The sequence below is a fragment of the Salpingoeca rosetta genome (genome assembly GCF_000188695.1).
Source record: "Salpingoeca rosetta unplaced genomic scaffold supercont1.41, whole genome shotgun sequence".
NCBI classification, from domain to species: Eukaryota; class Choanoflagellata; order Craspedida; family Salpingoecidae; genus Salpingoeca; species Salpingoeca rosetta.
Window position 1 is genome coordinate 102,778 of NW_004754893.1, and position 20,000 is coordinate 122,777.

The 20,000-nt window shown below is 55.2% G+C and overlaps 4 protein-coding genes across 4 annotated transcripts in view; 2 read left to right on the forward strand and 2 right to left on the reverse strand.

Moving 5' to 3' along the window:
- The window catches only part of PTSG_11162 (uncharacterized protein), a 4,892-nt gene extending 4,637 nt beyond the window's left edge, over positions 1-255 (reverse strand). The window contains exon 1 of the mRNA XM_004987753.1: positions 1-255. This exon is cut by the window's left edge and continues 231 nt beyond it. Coding sequence (XP_004987810.1) covers positions 1-189 — 189 coding nt within the window. The 5' untranslated portion in view covers positions 190-255.
- A 218-nt stretch (positions 256-473) lies between these two features.
- On the reverse strand, positions 474-9,555 carry PTSG_11163 (retinaldehyde dehydrogenase). The gene is made up of 25 exons (XM_004987754.1): positions 9,361-9,555; positions 9,110-9,134; positions 8,876-8,972; positions 8,544-8,658; positions 8,213-8,317; positions 7,875-7,948; positions 7,735-7,775; positions 7,374-7,474; positions 7,014-7,106; positions 6,583-6,826; positions 5,866-5,981; positions 5,413-5,475; positions 5,141-5,224; positions 4,760-4,882; positions 4,397-4,497; positions 4,172-4,223; positions 3,883-3,955; positions 3,486-3,613; positions 3,187-3,266; positions 2,749-2,964; positions 2,380-2,536; positions 1,572-1,757; positions 1,147-1,297; positions 925-992; positions 474-763 (listed from the first exon to the last, which is right to left on the reverse strand). The coding sequence occupies exons 1-25, from the start codon at positions 9,442-9,444 to the stop codon at positions 683-685; spliced, it is 2,658 nt and encodes an 885-aa protein (XP_004987811.1). The 5' UTR covers positions 9,445-9,555; the 3' UTR covers positions 474-682.
- A 507-nt stretch (positions 9,556-10,062) lies between these two features.
- Positions 10,063-12,364, forward strand: PTSG_11164 (uncharacterized protein; the record flags this gene model as incomplete). Its single annotated transcript, XM_004987755.1, has 7 exons — positions 10,063-10,122; positions 10,388-10,518; positions 10,828-10,974; positions 11,264-11,366; positions 11,651-11,722; positions 12,008-12,107; positions 12,342-12,364. 7 exons carry the CDS (start codon positions 10,063-10,065, stop codon positions 12,362-12,364), a joined length of 636 nt encoding a protein of 211 aa, XP_004987812.1.
- A 590-nt stretch (positions 12,365-12,954) lies between these two features.
- Positions 12,955-20,000, forward strand: part of PTSG_13147 (uncharacterized protein) — an 8,522-nt gene continuing 1,476 nt past the window's right edge. The window contains exons 1-11 of the mRNA XM_004987756.1: positions 12,955-13,104; positions 13,480-13,533; positions 14,582-14,896; positions 15,067-15,179; positions 15,481-15,899; positions 16,087-16,213; positions 16,426-16,555; positions 16,838-17,043; positions 17,318-17,454; positions 17,677-17,837; positions 18,080-20,000. The exon at positions 18,080-20,000 is cut by the window's right edge and continues 804 nt beyond it. Coding sequence (XP_004987813.1) covers positions 14,664-14,896; positions 15,067-15,179; positions 15,481-15,899; positions 16,087-16,213; positions 16,426-16,555; positions 16,838-17,043; positions 17,318-17,454; positions 17,677-17,837; positions 18,080-20,000 — 3,447 coding nt within the window. The 5' untranslated portion in view covers positions 12,955-13,104; positions 13,480-13,533; positions 14,582-14,663. The remainder of the gene's footprint in view (positions 13,105-13,479; positions 13,534-14,581; positions 14,897-15,066; positions 15,180-15,480; positions 15,900-16,086; positions 16,214-16,425; positions 16,556-16,837; positions 17,044-17,317; positions 17,455-17,676; positions 17,838-18,079) is intronic.

A 20,000-nucleotide genomic window follows, 5' to 3' on the forward strand; every position in this document is an offset into this window, starting at 1 on the left:
TTCACAGGTGAAGCACCAGCAAGCAGAGCACAGCTTGTCGCCTGTTAGCTTATACATAACCAACTCGCTTCCATCTTGCCCCGAGCTCACATGGCCGCATGAGACGCACTCCAGCTCACCCTGCGACCGCACATCCTCACCATCATCATCAGAATCGTCACCACCAGCAAAGGCAGCACGCGCCAACATGGCTGGTTGGTTGGTTGGTGTGCGCAGTGGCTGGTAGCTTCTTGCTTGGAAGCGTTGTGGGCAATCGAGAGTGGCGAATGCTGAGAATTTTCTCGAACCATTTCCACAAAAAGTCGTGCCAGCAGGAAGGAGGGTGGTGGTGGAGGAGGAGGTGTGTTGCTGTGTGTGTGTGTGTGTGTGTTGTGTGGTGTGTGTGTGTGTGTGCGTGTCGTCGTGTGTGTGTGTGTGTGTGTGTGTGTGTGTGTGTGTGTGTGTGTGTGTGTCATCCACTTGTCTTGTTCACATTGGCGGTTGTGGTGTACTACTGCTTTGATTGGAGGGAAAGTGGGACCACGTCAGCACGTAGGAAACGGGTGCAGAGGGGACGCAGCAGTGTAAGTGCAGGCCCTTCTTGTTAGGTCAACGATGCAAGGGGCAAAACAGGGAAAAAGGGAAGAGAAAGGGTGTCATCGTCGTCGTCCAGTTTGTTTGTGCGTTGCAATTTGTGCTTGCATCAGTTGGCAAAGATGGTTCCCATGGGCATCCAGATGTTCTTCACCTCCACGGCCTGGTAGAAGAACTCCTCCCCAGCACCCTGTGTGCGCGTGCGTGAGTGTGTGTGAGTGAGTGAGTGTATGAGTGAGTGTATGAGTGAGTGGGTGAGTGTGTGTGTGCCAGAACGATCGGCGTAGTTCCCTCATCATAAACGTCACCTCCAAAACAAAGGATGTTTAGAAGCAGCAAGTGTGTGCTCACCTGGATGGGGTCGAACCAGTCGCGCGACTGGCCGTAGTTGACCCACGTGCGCTTGATGTTCTCAGCAGCTGCAAACAAACAACAGGTGATGGGTTGGGAGGGGTGGGATTGAGTGAGGTTGGTGAAAGCGAAGGTTTGAGAAAGCCACGTACAAATCCTCGAAGTAGACACAAGTGCGCAAACGTGCACACACACAAAAGTCAAACGCGTTCTGAAACGTACCAGTGTACTCGACAAACTTTGATCCCTCGACGGAGCCAAAGTACCAGACGGCCTCGAGGTTCTGGTGCTCGGCCATGTACTTGGCAAGGTGGTCCCGCTCGCCAGTCAGGATGTTCACAACACCACCAGGCAGGTCGGACGTGTCAAACACCTGCAACAAAGCCGCAGCGTGGGTTGTGTACGTACATGTACATGCGTGTGTGAGGTGATGTGATGTGTGTGATGTGTTGGTGAGTACGTGTGGATGTGTGCGGCGGGAGACGAGACGACAAGAACAACAACAAGAACAACAACAAGAACAACAACAAGAACAAGAACAAGAACAAGAACAACAACAACAACAACAACAACTTAAACAACAACAAGAACAACAAGAACAACAACAACAACAACAACAACTTAAACAACAACAACCACCACCGCACCTGGTAAAAGTCGAGCGCGGAGAGCGGGTACTTCTCCGAGGGGACGATGAGAACCGTGTTGCCGCGAACAATGGCGGGCGCAAACAGCGACACGAAGCTCAGCAGCGGGTTCTCGTCAGGGCACAGGATGGCGAGCGGGCCAACGGGCTCGTGGATCTTCACCGTCGCGCCGTACAGCGTCGTCTCCTGTTGATCATTTCGAAGGAGAGAGGGGGCGGGGTGGTGGTGTTGGGGTTCGGGGTGAGTACGGATGAGGGAGGAGGGAGGTGAATGGGCAGTTTGGAACGCGAAGACTTTCAAGGTTGGCGTGGCAACAATCAACTGTAGTCAAGCAGGCACAACACGCAGCACACAACACGCAGCACACAACAACAACAACAACAACAACTTAAACAACAACAACAACAACTTAAACAACAACAACAACAACAACAACAACAACAACAACAACAACAACAACAACAACAACAACAACAACAACAACAACAACAACAACAACAACAACAACAACAACAACAACAACAACAACAACAACTACTACTACTACTACTACTACTACTACTACTACTACTACTACTACTACTACTACTACTACTACTACTACTACTACTACTACTACTACTACTACTACTACAACTTAAACAACAACCAACCAACAACAACAACAACAACTTAAACAACAACAACAACAACAACAACAACAACAACTTAAACAACAACAGCAACAACTTAAACAGCAACAACAACAACTTAAACACCACCACCACCACAACAACAACAACACCACCACCACCGCTGCGGTACGGACCTGGACGGCGCCGCCGTACTTGTCGGCGTATGCGCCCCAGTAGAAGAGGCGGTCGATGGCTGCGTCGACCTCCTTCAGCGCATCCTCCTGGCTCACCCCGGTCGTGCTCGCCAGCCGCGTCGCAACCTCAACACGACGCACCTCAAGGTTCTCCGCCCTGGAGGCAATGAATTAAGAACAAGGGAGGCAAGGGGGGGGGGAAGGAGTGGTTGTGGCAGAGGGTAAGGGCTGACTTGTGACGGTGGGTGTTGCGATAAGGTCAACGTCAACGAAAACAGCAAGCGAACGATACCGTGGCTATTTGTACGCGCCACGCACGCGCGCGCGCTCACACACACACACACACACACACAATTGCCCCACACGTACATGTAGTAGACAATCTGGGCGCGGTTGTGTGCAGCGCGCTTGCCCCAGCCGGGGAAGGCCTTGTGTGCGGCCTCCACGGCGTTACGCACGTCCTTGCGGTTGCCCTCGCCCACGTGGGCAATGACCTTGCCGGCAGCGTTGCGGATGGGGCGGGCGTACGGCGCATCGGGCCGCTTCTGCGCACCGCCATAGTACATCTTGTACGTCCGATCAACCCTGTGTGTGTGCGTGTGTGTGCGTGTGTGTGTGTGTGTGTGTGTGTGTGTGTGTGTGTGTGTGTGTGTGTGTGTGTGTGTGTGTGTGTGTGTGTGAGTGTGTGTGTGCGTGTGTGTGAGTGTGCTGGCAAGACTTTGCGCAAAACACGGTGGGTGCTGTGTAAGACAAGAGGAAGCAGCAACAGCAAGGAAGAATCGCGGTGGTGTGTGCGAGGCAACGTACGATGGGACGTCCGCCGCGTGCGGCCCAAGGGTGGCGACCTCGGCCCGCTCATCGTCGAGCGACGGACGGTGGGGTGTCACCTGCACACGTGTCCATGGTGTGTGGTGTGTGGTGTGATGTGTGGTGTGTGGTGTGAGTAATGTGGTGGTTTGGGGAGTGAGGGGATTCGTGATGGTTTGAGTGAAGAAGACATTGATCAGGGGCCACAGAACTCGTTTTGAAATGGGGTGGGGAAGGAGACACAAACACACGCGCGCGCGCACACACACACACACACACACACATACACAAGCACGCACCTTGCCAAAGGATGAGATGTCAATCTTGTCTGCGTCGCGCTTGGTGAGCTTGAGGTGCTTTGGCTTGGTGTACTCGTACAGGCCCTCCTTGCCGCCGTCGCGCCCAAACCCGCTCTCACGGTACCCGCCTGATGTCCAGGCGTGCGCACGGATGTGAGTGTTCGTGTGTTTGATCCGTGTGTGTGTGTGTGTGTGCATGGATGTGAGTGTGTGTTTGTTGGATGTGTTTGTGGGTTTGTTGTGTGCGCGGGCGCACGTGGGAGTAGCAATAACATGCAAATCAGTGTTCAAACAAAGCAAAGAAAGACACCAAATGCAAGCCAACCCAGCAACGCAAGCACACGCGCGCCAACGCCCACAGCAACACATCGTCATTTAAAGCAAAAAGACAGCGCACCAAAGCCGGCTGCTGCGTCAAAGAGGTTGTGGGCGTTGATCCACACGGTGCCCGCCTTGATCATCAGCGAAAGCTGGCGGAAGCACACATCCATGGAACACGCAACAACGACGTAAGCTGAGGCGACAACGAGTGCATTGAATCAGACATGTCACGGTCCGATGCATTGCGTGTGTGGGTGTGCCTTGAGTTGTGCGTGTATGTGCATACATATGCATGTGCGCGTGGTGTTCACGACAGAGGACGGACAGCGACATGCGTGCATGGAAGCATCAAAGCGTGGCGTTACCTCGAGGGCCTTGCTGAGGTTCTCCGACCACACGCTTGCACCAAGACCGTACCTAACACGCATCGGGCATAACATGCATAAGGCATGGCATGGACAAGCATGCAGGTGATGCAAGTGTGAGCAGCAACCAAGGAAAACCGACATCAAAACGAAGCAAAGCAATCGCCCATGCATGCATGCATTCACATGTGTATGTGAGTGCGTTGTTGTGTGTGAGTGACTGACGTGGTGTTGTTGGCGAGTGCAACGGCCTCCTTAGCTGTGCGGAATGCCTGAGCAGTCACAACAGGGCCGAAGATCTCCTCTTGCACACACACGGACGACGTCTGCATGCGGACCGAGCGAGCGTGTGTGCGTATGTATGTGCGTGATGTGTGTGTGTGTGTGTGCACGTATGTACGTGAATGTGTGCGTGTGTGTGAAGTCGCAGGGTGAGTAAATGAATGAATTGCGCATGTGAGGGAAGTTCAGCCACTTGCATGGCGACGTTCGTTCCCCTCCCACAAACGAAGCAGACAGCGGAAAGCGAAGACACGTTGTGTGCACAAGCAGTTCTCGTCTGTGATGTGATGTGCACGTGTGACGCACGTCGACGTTGGTGATGAGCGTTGGCGGGTAGTAGCAGCCCTTGTCTGGGATGCACGAGCACGCCTGGTACACGTCGCACCCTTCGTCACGCGCCATCTGCACATAGCCGTCAATCGTCTTGCGCTGTGCACACACACACACATATGTTTGCAACGGGGAGATAACAACGCAGACGTAATGTCAATTGCACGTGACTGGAGGTCATTTGAGCAGTGAAGGTACACGCAGCTGATAGGCACGTCGATGCAATGCGTGGACGTCAGGGTATCCTCTGAGTACAAGGGTGCATAGCTGTGCGTGCGACAGTATGCGCGCGTGTGCAAACAACTGTTCATGTGGACAAGGGTGCATCCGTGATGCACGTGAGGTGAGGGGCCGCACCTGCTTGTCGTCGACAATGGCGCCAATGTCAACGCACTTGTCGAGGCAGTCGCCCACGCGCAGGTGCGTCATGCGCTCCTTCAGCTGTGTGTGCGTGTGCGTGTGCGTGTGTGTGTGTGTGTGTGCGCGCGCGCGCGTGTGTAGGAGGGATGAGAGCAATGGGGACGGATGTTGTTACATCATGGGTGGGGGCAGAAGTCAACACCATCCTCGACACGCACGCACGCACGCACGCACGCACTCACGCACAAACAAACAAACAAAGCGCGCACCTTTGCGACAAATTTGTCAAAGACGGGTTCCTGGATGAGGAGGCGAGAGCCGGCGCTGCAGACCTGTGATTGTATCAAGTTGCGGCCATACACGCGAATCTGCACTCAGTGTGGGTGCGTGGCCACGGCTTGCCCGCCCACGCGCAACAGGCGGACACATGCAGGACGCCAGAGGAGGGGCGGAAGGAGCAAGAGGAAGGGGATACACACACACACACACACACACACACACACACACACACACACACACACACACACACACACACACACACACACGTGTACACAAAACCAAGCACGCACATGTATGTGTGGACAGAAACGCGAACACATACACAAATACACAATCAACACACATACGGATGCCCAACAAACACACGCACACACGCACACACAAACAAACAAACAAACACACACACACTCTCTCTCTGAACTGAGCACGTTCGATGAACAGACCTGTCCTTGGTTGAAGAAGATTGCGTCAATGACGCCCTCGATGGTTCCGTCAAGGTCCGCGTCGTCAAACACAATCACAGGCGACTTGCCGCCAAGCTCAAGCGACAGCTTCTTGCCTAACCATCGCGCGCAATTGTGTTGTTGTTTGTTTTGGGAGGGGGAGGGTGGTGGTGGTGGTGAGGTGTTAGAAGCATGTAGAGGCACGAACAACGCCAGCAAGGGCATGCAACAATACTCAACATGAAATGGAGCGCAACAACAACAACAACAACTTAAACAACAACTTAAACAACAACTTAAACAACAACAACAACAACAACAACAACAACAACAACAACAACAACAACAACAACAACAACAACAACAACAACAACAACAACAACAACAACAACTACAGCAACAACAACAACAACAACAACAACAACTTAGACAACAACAACAACAACAACAACAACTTAGACAACAACAACAACTTAGACAACAACAACAACAACAACAACAACAACAACAACAACAACAACAACTTAGACAACAACAACAACAACAACAACAACAACAACAACAACAACTTAGACAACAACAACAACAACAACAACAACAACAACAACAACAACTTAGACAACAACAACTTAGACAACAACAACAACAACAACTTAGACAACAACAACAACAACAACTTAGACAACAACAACAGTCCACATCACATGGCGAGCGCACCAGTGCCTGCGGTGACGCGGCGGAGGATGCGGCCAACTCCGGTCGAGCCCGTAAACGCGAGCTTGTCAACGAGCGGGTGAGCGGCAACCTTGGCACCGGTGGCACCTGCGCCCGTGACGACGTTGAAGACACCTGGAGGCAGGCCGGCCTCTGCACAAATCTCCGCAAACAGCAGCGCAGAGAGCGGCGTGTAGTCTGCTGGCTTCATCACAATGGTGTTGCCTGCTGCAAGCGCCGGCGCAACCTGTGCGATTGTGTGTGTGTGTGTGTGTGGTGTGTGGTGTGATGTGATGTGGGTGAGCGTGAGTGTATCGTGGCAGTGGACAGTGATACGTGGCAGTTGGGGCACTGTGTGATGTATACGAGATGGAATGCGGGTGCGAGAAGAGGGTGCACGAATGCATGGTTGCGTGGGCGCATGGATGCAGCACCTTCCAGACGAGAAGCATGAGGGGGAAGTTCCACGCAACAATGCCGGCGACGACACCAACAGAGGTCATCTCGGGCATCTCGCGGTCAAGCACCTGCAGACCAGGCAGCACGCACGCAGTCGGGGTTTGATTGGCTTGTTTGATGTGGCGTAGTGGAATGTTGCTGTCGCTGGGAATTGGTAATGTTTGGAATATTTGAAGTGGATCCGCAACACACACACACACGCACACACGCACACGCACACACGCACACAAACCCACACGCACCCACATACACACCCACACACCCACATACACACGCACGCACCCACAACTCAACACGACCACAGCAGCAGCCACATCACAGCATGGAGGCAGTACCTGGGCCCATCCGGCGTAGTGGTAGAGCCAGCGGGCGACAACGGCCATGTCGGCATCACGCGTCTCGCGGATGGGCTTTCCGTTGTCCAGCGACTCAACCACTGCAGGCACACATGGCAGAGGAGGAAGATGGAGAGAGAGAGAGGAGGGAGAGAGAGAGAGAGAGAGAGAGGGTGGGGATGAGTGGGTAGAGGGATTGGGAAGGGGGATGCACGTGGTGTAGGGAGGTTGCTTTGGGCATGCTAGCACAGGACATGGCGGTGGAAGAAACAGCAAAGGTTGTGCACAAGTCATGTGTGTGCGGGTGTGTTCTGGGTCGTCTACAAGCAACGGTCACACATGCGCAGCGTGGATCTCGCACCTGCAAGGAGACGAATATGCTTCTGCACGTGGCGGGCAATGCTGCCATACACACACACACACACATACACAAAGTGGGCAGTTTGAGTTGATGATGTTGGATGGAGTATCAAAACACTTGCCAACAACGTGCTGTCACACCTGTAGATGTAGCGGGCGCGAACGTGGCCTGGCAGCTTGCTCCATGTCTTGTGGGCTTCGTGGGCAGCCTTCATCTGTTGTGGTGATTGTGAGGCGACGGCGGCAAGCTCGAGACGTGAGGGGATGATGGCTCTCGCTGAAGCGCAAAAACATGTGTATGCAAACAAAGGCGGTGGGGTGCGCATAGGGGCTGTGCGCACGTGGCTCACGCTCACTCACGCAACCACACACCAACCACACACACACACACACACGAAGCACACACACACACACACACACACACACACACACACACACACACACACACACACACACACACACACACACGAAGCACGTACGGCGACGTCGACGTCCTCGTCGTCACCCTCGGCGGTGTGGGCGAGAAACTCGTCGCGGGCGGGGCAGCGGCACTCGTACTTGGAGCGGCCGTCCCGCTTGTACCACTGCACGTCATTGAAATCACACACGGTTGCGTGTGAGAGAGGAGTGCGACGCGACATGATTGTGTCTGCTCGTTGCTTTGGGTTGCCACACACACACACACACACACACACACACACACACACACACACACACACACACACGCACGCACGCACGCACGCACGCACACACACACACACACACACACACGCACACACACACACACACACACACACGCACATGCGGTACCTTGTTGTTGACAAAGTGGCCAAAGTCACGGCCGTGGTCGTCGAGCCACGCGTTGGCAACGGCAGGGCTCTCTGGCGCAGGGCCGTACGCCAGCGTCTCAAACACCTCCGCAACGCTGTTCACAAGACGGGATATGATGTGTGAGGGAAATCAGTGAGCAAGACAGAGAGTGTGTGAGAGAGAGCGAGAGAGGGTGTGTGTTTGTGTGCGTGTGTGAATTTGTGTATGCATGAATGTGTGTTGTGACGTGTCGTTGTTGTGCACCACATATGCGTGTGTGATGAACTCCAGACAATGGCGATATCCGCTCGCACGCGGCGCCAAGAACGCACCTGACGGGCGGCTTGGTGCCAGTGGGAGCGACATCGTCCGGGTTGGTCTTGAGGGACGCATCAAACTGGAACGGCGGCAGCTTTGGCGCGCGGGGATCTGCGCAAACACACAGTGCAACACAACGTCAGTTTGGGCTGCTTGTCACTGTTTGCCATTACTGTTGCTGGAATCACTCACAACGTTCAGCCCGTCTTCAACACACACGTGTGCACAAACAGGCACACAGGTCTTACCTGCGATCTTGTCGGCCTTGGGCGGCTGTTGGGTGGAAGCGCGCAGAGCGGGAGGCATCATGTTGTGTGAGTGACCAAACACAGTGCAAAAAGTCCGTGACGGCTTGTCTTCCACTGCAAACACAACACAGAAAAGCAAAACACACGCACAAACAACACAAAACTCTTCACACACACACACACACATTCTCTCACTCACCCTCACTCACCACACACGCGCAAAACAAAAAAAAACGCACACGTGCGCGTACCTGGGTGGAGGTGGGAGCCACCTTCACCTTGACGTCGCCGTTTGGCTGCGCCGCGGTTGTCTTCTTCACCGTGGTGGAGCTCATCCTTGCGTGCGTGTGCGTGCGTGCTTGTGGGTTGATTGTTGAGGGGTTGGATATGCAGCGAGAAACAAGGTGCGGGAAGGAAGGAAGGAGGAAAAAGGCACAACAAACAACAACAAGCAAGCAACAAGCGAGCGAGCAGCAGGTGCACAACTTGGTGTCGTGTGCGCGCAACTGTGTGGTACGGGCCCATCCATGCGGGCGTCGAAAATTTACCCATATCTTCACGCGAGAAGGACATTTCCCGCACACGCACCAGACGAGCAGACGTGGAGGGGGGCGTATTTTTTCCTTTGTCCGCACCAAACCAAAACAGCAGCAAAGATCTGCAACAACAAAATGTACCTACGGCTGTGAGGGTGGATGAGGATGTGACACACACGATGCCTATGGGCTGCTTGGAGTGCTGTGCTGTGCTGTGCTGTGCTGTGCTGTGCTGATGAGAGGATGCCTGGGGCCTTGTGTTTGATAGACTGCCGTAGAGAAGCATCGACTGAAGGACTGACCTTGAGCTCTTTGTTGGCCTGTGTCCTTGCTTCACTGCTCACTGCACGTTTTGTTTTTGTTTGTGATGTGACCGTCCTCCTTTCTCGTTCTTGCAGGGGTTTCGCTGAGTTGAACATGACAGGCGTCATTGGCGCCGAAGGCACTCCCTCGGACCTCACAAAGGCAAACGCATCGGTACGCTGCGCACACGGTAGATGTGGCGTGTTGTGTGAAGTGTTGTGACATGACGTGTGTGTGTGTGTGCACGAGTCATGTGCTTATGTTGGGTTAACTTGCTTGCCTTGCCTTGCCTTGCTTTGTTTGTGTTGTGTTTATATTATTGTTTGTTTGGTTGTGCGTTTTGCAGCACGCAAATGAACCCTCATCACCCCTCCATCCCGCATCTTCACACCCCACCTTCACTGCAACACACACACACACGCACACTCCTTATGATTAGCCGTCTCCGAGCGAGAAGGAGGACGCCAAGGAGCTCGTTCCAAAGATCAAGACGGCGTTGAGGGAGAACAGGGCCACCGAAGCGCTGGAGCTTGCGAACAAGGCCGTAGGCCTGGACGGCAGCAGCCACAGGTGTGGCCTTGTCACACAAACGCCGTTGTTGCTGTACATCCGTCTGTCTGACATTGCCCATGACTCCGACACCACGTGTAGTGGAGTACTGCTACGTGCCGCTCGACAACACCACGCATCCCCCCCCCCTTTTTTTTCAGTTGGTGTCGAAACGTTTGTTTGTGTTTGTATCAGGGTATCTGCGGACATGTTCTCTCTCACGCTGTGTTGTTCACAGGCTCACACTGTGCACTGTTGTTCACTGACATGCTTGCTCTTCTCGCTGCACTTCCCAAACTGCACTGGCACTACCGTGCTGCTGTTGTGCAGGATGCTTGCCATGCGCGGAATGGCCTTGACTGCGCTGAAGATGCCCACGGCCGCCATCGCCGACTGCGACGCCGCGCTCGAGCACAACAAGGAGAGCCTGTACGCCCTGCGCTGCCGTGGCAAGGCACACGCCATGCTGGCTCTTTGGTGAGAATGAGAGAGCGTGAGTGTGTGAGTGTGTGTGAACGTGTGTGAGTGAGTGGGTGTGTGAGTGTGTGTGTGTTTGTGGATCTTGGAGTGACTGCTGGTGTGTTGTCAGCGGAGTGTGGCGCAACAGAGTGCTTCTTAAATTCCATGCATCGTTTGCGACGTTTTGGTGTGCCGCTGTTGAGGTTGTTGTTGATACATTGCTTCCGCATGGATGCACCGATTCACCTGACTGTCTGCCTGGTGCTTGTCTGTTTGTGTTGTTTGGCGTTGGGGGGGGGGTGTCCAGGGAGAAGAGCCACAAGGACCTTGCTGCAGCTGACAAGATCAATCCCGACGACAGTGAGGAAGGTATCGCACTCAGGAAGCAAGTCAAGGCGAACATGCAAAAGGTGATGTGACAGCGCAACACGCCCTTGCTGCAAGTTTGATCTTGCCGCTGAACAGAGCCATATGCTTCGGCTCGCAACCACCTCCACTGTGGGTGCTGTACAGTCTTGGTGCTGCCCGGTGCACGTTTCGCACCCTTTTTTTTTTTGTCGCAAACCCCTCACACTCAACGCAATCAACACAATCAACACAATCAACGCAATCAACGCAATCAATGCAATCAACACAATCAACGCAATCAATGCAATCAACGCATGCTTTTCCTCTGTTCTGCACAATGTGGCAGATGGAGACCATCATGGAGGATCCGGCCGTGAATGAGGTGCTCAACGACGACCAAACGCTCGAGGCTTTGAAGGTGTGCTGGTTGTTTGGTTGTTTGTTTGGTTGTTTGGTTGGCGTGCGCGCCCTGTGCATGTGCTTGCATAGCATTTTCACCTGCACGTAACTTTTACTGTATGCACACGTGTCTGAATGTGGGTGCAAGGGGGTGACAGACGTCTTCAAACTAATACACACAATACACACACAAACACACACACACACAATACGCACACACACACACAATACGCACACAAACACACACACACACAATACGCACACGCACACAATACACACACAACACGTTCCCCCAACTGCACAGAACCCGGAGATCAAGGCTGCGTTTGAGGACTGCGTGGACCATCCAGAGAAGCTGGCCGAGTACAAGTCCAAGCCTGAGATTTGGCGCGTCATGGATCGAGGTGAGGACGACGGGGAAAAGGGGAAACAGGGTGGTGTTATCGTGCCTGCTGCACACGCTCTTGTGTGTGTGTGTGTGTGTGTGTGTGTGTGTGTGTGTGTGTGTGTGTGTGTGTGTGTGTGTGTGTGCAATGGTGTGCCATGCACTTTGTGACTGTGTCATGCCTTCACCTCTACCTCTCACGTGTTGATGTGCTTTGCTGTTTGTGTTCTGCTTCTTCCTTGTTTGATTGCAGTGCTGTCTCGCTTCAACCAGTGAGATGCGGGCAACGTAAGCGTCCTGGCTCATTGCTCCCACGATTGCAGTGGGTGTGTGTGTGTGTGTGTGTGTGTGTGTGTGTGTGTGTGTGTGTGTGTGTCGATCTGACACGACTTTGTTGTGTTTGTTTTGTTCCACCACCTCCTGCTGAGTCAGCGATCTGACTGTGTACGCATTTTGTGCTGTCGCTGTGCAGTGGCTTGTTTGCTTGCTTGCATGCAAACGGAGCTTTCACTGATTGTTTGCCATCAGTCAACACATCGGTGCCTCGATGCCCATCTTTTCTCAATGTCTTCACATAAACTTCTCTGTCATTCGCCACTCCGCAACAAAGCCACGCCAAGACAACAATGCCCCCCTCCCACACACGCGCTGTGCGATAACGGTCGCCTCTCCCCAGCAAAAGCTGCAGAAACGCGCCTCACCTGCAAGAATATTCGCTTCCAGACCCACAAACTATCGCAACACCACTGCCGCTTGTTGTTTGGGTGTGATCGCATGCAATTTATTTTTTAATTTTTTTTTCTTGCTTGCATTGGTGCTTGCAAGCATTCACTGACCAGCCCACCCAGCAAAACTCAAAACACAAAGCACAACGCACCAACGCACGCACGCCGCTGCTGCCGCCTGCCTTTTCCATTGATTGCCGCCCTCTGTTTGCGTAGCGTGGTGTTCCTTCTTCTTCTTCTCGCCTTCACTCACACGCCACACGCTCAAACTCACACACACACACACACCCGGTTGGTTCGCCTTGGCGCATCGTTCGTTCGTGAGAGTGTTGGCTGCTGTGACGACTCGTGGTTACTGCTTCGTGCTCGCCTGTGTATGTGTATGTGTATGTGTATGTGTATGTGTATGTGTTGGGCGAGGGTGGGTCGCTTGCCTTTCTGTCGGTCTGTGTGTGCAGCCACACCTTCGCACACCAACCCACCATCTCCCTCTCCCTCCCGCATCCACCATTTTCTGATGCACGCATGCACGCACGGACACTGACTGCCACACACGCACACACACACGCACACGCACGCACACACTCACTCACCTGGCCTGACTTGCTTGCGTTGCTTGCTTGACTGCCCTCCCATCACCACAACCGCCACCACCACTACCACCAGATACCCACCACCCTCAGTGGCTACAGCCACCCAGGCCTACCCTCCTCAACACAGGTAACGCGACCAGAGCGTGCGAGATCGATGCTCCTGCACTTCGTTTGGTTAGCTTGCTGGCTGGCTGGCTGGTTGGCTGGTTGAAAGTTGCCAGTTGTTGGACCTCCCGGCTGTCGATCCGTCAGTGATTCTCAACCAGCGAGCAAGCGAGCTGACGACCAAGAGCAGCAACCACAGCAACAGCCACAACAACGACAGCATTGTTCACTCCTTCACACAAACACACGCACACACGCACGCATCCACACACATCCACCAAACTTCACTACCCCACCCAGATTGCTTTGTGCATTCACTCTCTGTCCCCTTCCACCCCACCCATCCATTGTTTGGTGGCGTGTGCCTCGCCCGTCGTCATTCGCTCTCTCTCTGCCTGGCCGTTGCTTGTTCTCGTCCCCCATATACCCACACACCCACACGCACTCTCCCTCCCTGCCTACCTCTCTTTCTCCCCCTCACTCCCTCTCCCCTCTTTCTCGACACCAACCCTCTTCCGTCTTGCGTGCACGCACGCCCTCATTTTCGCACCCGTCCCACACCCTGTTCCGCTACTTGGCTCACCTTTGAGAGTTAGTGCTTTGCCTTTCTTCCACCTTTCCACCCGTTTCGCGTGCGCTCTCGCTCACCACCTCCTTTCCAGCCACACCACACCACGCCACAGCACAGCCCACACAAACAAGCCGGCTTCAAAGCGCTCACACGCCACATTCATCCATTCATATCACGCACCCATCACCCATCACCATCATCCGCACGAGCACACACGCACGCACGGATATACGTGAGTGCCATCAGCCACCAAGCAGCTCCAGCATCACCAGCCAAGCACCGCTCGTGTGCTGCCATCCCTTGTGTGTGCTTTCATCCACGCACACACACACACACACACACGCATACACACACATTCCACACGCATACACACGCGCACACGTCCACACTTTCTTTGCCCAGCACCCTCTCGACAGCACTTGTACTCATCCGAAACCCTTTCACTTCAACGCACCACCACAACAACGCTTGTACCGCGGTTGCCGTTGCGCGTCAACAGACGGATCTCTGTCCTTCCAACCCTCCCCACTTGGTTTATCCCCTCCTTTGCTCTTGCTCTCCCTTTCGCCCTTCCATTGAGGATGCGTGCAAGGCAATCATTGGCCCTTGCCGCCGCGCTGCTGGCGCTCAGCCAGCTCCTCGTCGCCCCTGTCAGCGCACAGATCATCAACGTCGACGGCGCACAGTGTGAGAACGGCGAGCTTGTCGGTGATGGCTCAAACTACCGCGGCGAGCTCTCCGTTACCGTCTCTGGAAAGACCTGCCAAGCATGGTCGTCCCAGTCACCACACAGACACACGCGTACCCCAGAGAAGTGAGTGGAGCTGCTTCCATGTGCATGCATGCATCATGCGTGTGTGTGCGGTTTCGTGGATGGTGTGTGTGTGTGGCTTCTCTCTTGGATGAATCCCCCCCCTTCTTCAAACACGTTGACGCAATGAGTTCACCTTAGCGGCCCGCTCCCCCGCCACCACGCGTTGCCAGCTTTCCTGATGCTGATTTGAGGGAGAACTTCTGCCGCAACCCTGACGGCGAATCGTCCCCTTACTGCTTCACCACAGACCCCTTTACCCTCTTCGAGCCCTGTGACGTGTGCGGTGAGTTTATCGTTGCAGCCCACCACGTTTTGTCCAAACCCGTGCACACGACACACGACACACACGCACACACACACACACACATGCGCGCACACACTTTCTTACATGCACTGACACAAAACCGCACGTACACAAACACACACATACTTCCCCTTGAATGCACGCCTTCCCCCTCTCTGGTTGGCGCTGTTCAATGTGCCAACCACATTCATCTGGCAATTGCTCACACGTGCTGCTGTGTCTCTTGCATGCATGCACCACCTGCCGCATGGTGTCGCTGGTTCTTCTTATGCCTGTGCAGCCGGCGCAACCGCCTCGACCACGACAACAACAACGAGCACGACTACAACGACGACGACGACGACCACAACCACTACAACAACAACAACGACGACGACGACAACTACCACCACCACCACGACCAACGGTGTCACGACAACCTTCCGTGATCAGTACACGCTCGCCGCTTCAGCCGATGCCACCCTGTACGAGGAAGGCGGCGCCAACGGTGCTGGTTCGTTCCTCATTGCAGGCACAGACGGCGAGGGCAACATGCGTCGCGCCGTCATCATGCTGGCGCTCAACTCCCTGCCGGACAACGTTCGCGTCACGTCGGCCCAGCTCATCTTCCACGTCGCGGACACCCCAGTGGGCGACACCGTCTTTGACCTCCACTCTCTCACCTCTGCCTGGACCGAGGGCCCCTCCAACCCCACCGATGTACGTCACAACAGAGAGGTGACGAGGTGAAGGGTGCTGATACTTGAAATACACGCACGCACGCACGCATTGGCACAGACACACTCCCACACATATGCGCGCTGCTGCTCGAGCCCCACGTACTAACCACACATTGTCCTTTCTATTTGTACGCCACTTCCCCTCATCATCTTTCCCCTTTTCTTAGCCTGAGACGAGCGGTGTTACACCCACGGACAACGATGCCACGTGGACAGACAGCTCCTTCCCCTCCACCACGTGGACAGCCGCTGGTGGCGATTTCTCCAGCCCGCCTGTTGCCTCCGCTACCGCCGGTACACATGATATGTGTGTGTGCGCGTTGTTACTGTTGCTGTTGTTGTTGTTGTTTGTTGTTGTTGGGCGAGTAACACTGAAATATCAACTCATACCACGTCTTTCCTTTCGTGATGAGTTTTCTCTTTCTATCACACTCAACACACACACACACACTCACTCACTCACCCGCTCACTCGTGCATGCCACCTGCACACGCCCGTCCCAACAGGTGGCGCGGACAGCTTTGTTGTGTTCTCTGGTGAGGACTTTGCCGCTGAGATCAACAACCTTCGCTTCCGCGGTGAAAACCTTGGCTTCCTGCTCAAAGCCAACGACGAGACTGTTCCCTCCATGAAGCGGTAAGCCGTGCGTGCAAGCCGTGCAAACTGGCGTCTCTTGTTGTCGTGTTGACGCTGTGACGTCGCATGTGTTGTTCGTCTTTCTGTTGCCGCGCGGAGTACACGGGCACATAGCGCGTGCGATGACACGACTTGCCATTTATCGCTCGCTGGATTGCCTACCTCTACCTGCTGTGAACAAGCTTTGGTTTGTCTGCCTCCCCACCCTTCCGCCCAAGTCTTTGTTCAGCGACTGCAACATGCACTCACCTCATCACTTGTGTGCGCGCGCAACGTTTGCAGCTTTGAGTCCCGCGAGAACCCGAGCGTGCTCGGTGTGCGGCCCCGCCTTATTGTGGACGTTGAGCCTCTTGGTGAGACAACCACGACAACCACGACGACGACTACCACCACGACTACGACGACAACCACCACCACCACCACCACGACGACAAGCACCACCACTGCCGCGCCGCAGCTGGTCATTCCCCCCAACGGCAACGGCCCAGGTACGAACAAACGAGAGCACAGCGACCGAGCCATGGGTGCATTTGGATCTGTTGCGTCTGGCTGTGTCAGCATGGCCGCGTCTCTGCAGTGCTGGCGCTGTTGGCGCTGTCCTGTTTTCTTCACGTCGCACTTTTTTTGTCTTTTTTTTTTTGTCTCTGTCCATGTGTTGGTTGTCCATCTCCCGCTCACACAACACTTGGACAACGACCATCACCCAACAAAAACAAAAACGCGACCCCCGTATTTGACACGGTGCGCCTTTGGTTTATGCAGTGTACACGAGCCTGTTCATTGCTGGCGTCGATGGGCTGATCCGCGCAGCACCGTCTGATGTCATGATCAACAACGTTGCTGGCCTCATCTCCAGCGCCAACATTGTCATCTCCCCACGCCCCGATGGCTCGGATGAGGTGCGTGAAGTTGCATGTGTGTGTGTGTGTGTGTATGTGTGTGTGTGTGTGTGTGTGTGTGCTTGCGCATGTACACGCGTGCGTACGTGTGCTTGTACACATGCATTCTGCCAATGACATGGCGTACGACGAAGGTCACGCTTGCAAGCCATGGTTTGTCTTGACGCCCTCCCCCTTTCGTCCCTCACGCGAACGCAATCGCTCCCAACATCCCCCGCGCAGACGTTGTCCACGCTTTCCGAGCAGTCGCTGACTGTCACCTTCAACGACTTCACCGGCACGCTGCAGCTTGAAGGTCTGGCCACGCCAGCTGTCTACGAGCAGGCCATCTCCGACCTCCTCTACCGCAACGACGCCCTGCCCCCAACCACAGGCGTGCGCACGTGAGTAGTCATGCTTTCCACACAAACACACGCACACACACACACACACAGACACACACACACACACACACAGACAGACACACACACACACACACACACACGCACACACGCACACGCACACAGTACAAATGCCAAGCTAGTCACGAACACGCCCACACGCACGCCCCCCTCCCTCCGTCCCTCGTACTCCCTCACCCACCATTCTCCAACTCCACCCCCAACCCCCCTCCCCCAAATGACAGGTTGACCGTGTCTGTGTTTGTGGACAATGGCCCGACCCTGACGGGCACGGTGCGCGTGAACCTGGTCCGTGGCAGCACCGTCGAGTCCACCTCCACGACGACCACGACGACAACGACAACGACAACGACAACCACCACCACGTCTCTCACGACAACCACCACGCGGTCCACGACGACCACCACCACCGCCACGTACCCAACGCTGAGCGCCGTGGTGTTCTCACAGTCGTCGGTGTTCTCCACGTACGTCTTCCTCGTCGGCCGCGCCAGCCGCAACTTCTACCTCTCTGGCAGCATGCAGCACACGCTGTTTGTGCCCAACAACGCCGCCTTTGCTGCGCTGCCCTCTGGCGAGCTCTCTCGCCTGCTCACCTCCCCCATGGAGCTTGCCGACCTCATCGACTACCACGCCGTGCCCGGCCGCTTTGAGAACATTGAGGATGGCGACCGCCTCGACACCGCCCAGGGCTCTCTCCTCCGCATCAACGAAGACCCCTCTGCCCCGTACGGCCTCTCCGTGTCTGGCGCCCCCATCCTGCGTCGCGCTCCGCTCGCCACCAACGGCGTCATCTACGTCCTCGGCACCGTGCTTGACCCAGATGACTTTGTGCCCACATCCTCCTCGTCTTCCACCTCCACCTCCACGTCTTCCTCCACCTCCACCACGTCGTCCACCTCCACCTCCACCTCCACGTCAACCTCCACCTCCTCGTCCACATCAACCTCCACTTCCACCTCCACCTCCACATCTGCCACCGCCGACACCCTTGCGGACATCATCCTCACCAACCTGGACTACGCCCAGTTTTACTTCTACCTCGCCAGCGCCAACCTCGACAGCGTCCTCACAGAGCCCGGCAGCCGCACGCTCTTTGTGCCCAACAACGCCGCGTTTGAGCGCGCCTCGCTCGACTTTGCCACAAACGCCGAATTGCGCAACTTCATGTCCTACTTCATTGCAACAGAGGGCTCCTTCCGCGCATCGGAGCTGACCGACGGCCGCATGCTGCAGACCATGCGTGGTTTCCGCGTGACCATCACCCGTGACAGCGATGAGGAGATTTACGTCGACGGCGCCCCCATTGTGCGCCGCAACCAGTACGCTGACAACGGGTTCGTGCACGAGCTGGGCGAGGTGTACATCGTGCCGCTGTCCACCACCACGACAACAACAACGACAACCACGACCACGACGACGACCACCACCACCACGACGACGACGCTCATTGACTCGCTCCGCGACGCGCTTACCTCCAACTTTGACTTCTCCACCTTCATCCTCCTCCTCTCCTCGGCGGACCTGGACGATGTGTTGAACGAGGAGGGCGTCACGCTGTTTGTGCCGTCCAACGACGCGTTTGCCGACATCCCCGAGCCCGTTGTGCTTGATCTTCTCAGCGACGACTTCCGCCTGCGCCAGATTCTGCTCCACCATCTCGTCCGTGGGCAGTCGCTTTCCTTCGCCGACCTGCAGGGCCTGCGCTCTGTCACCCCCGCGAACGGCCAGGTGGTCTCGCTGGTGCACAACAACGGCAGCCTCGCCTACGGCACGGGCACCATTGTGCAGCAGGACATTGCCACGGATGTGGGCTACGTGCACGTCATTGATAGCGTGCAGTTCCCAGACATCACCAGCACCACCACAACCACCACCACTTCCACTACCACGACAACTACCACCACTACCACCACTACCACCAGCACCACGACGACGACAACCACGACAACGACCACAACTACCACGACGACGACAACCACGACAACGACCACAACTACCACGACAACCACCACTACCACAACGACTACAACGACCACAACAGGTGCAGGCAGCAACAGCACGTCGACCTCCACGACGACAACGACGACCACCTCAACCTCGGGTACAACGACGACAACGACGATCCCATGTGTGCCACGCGAG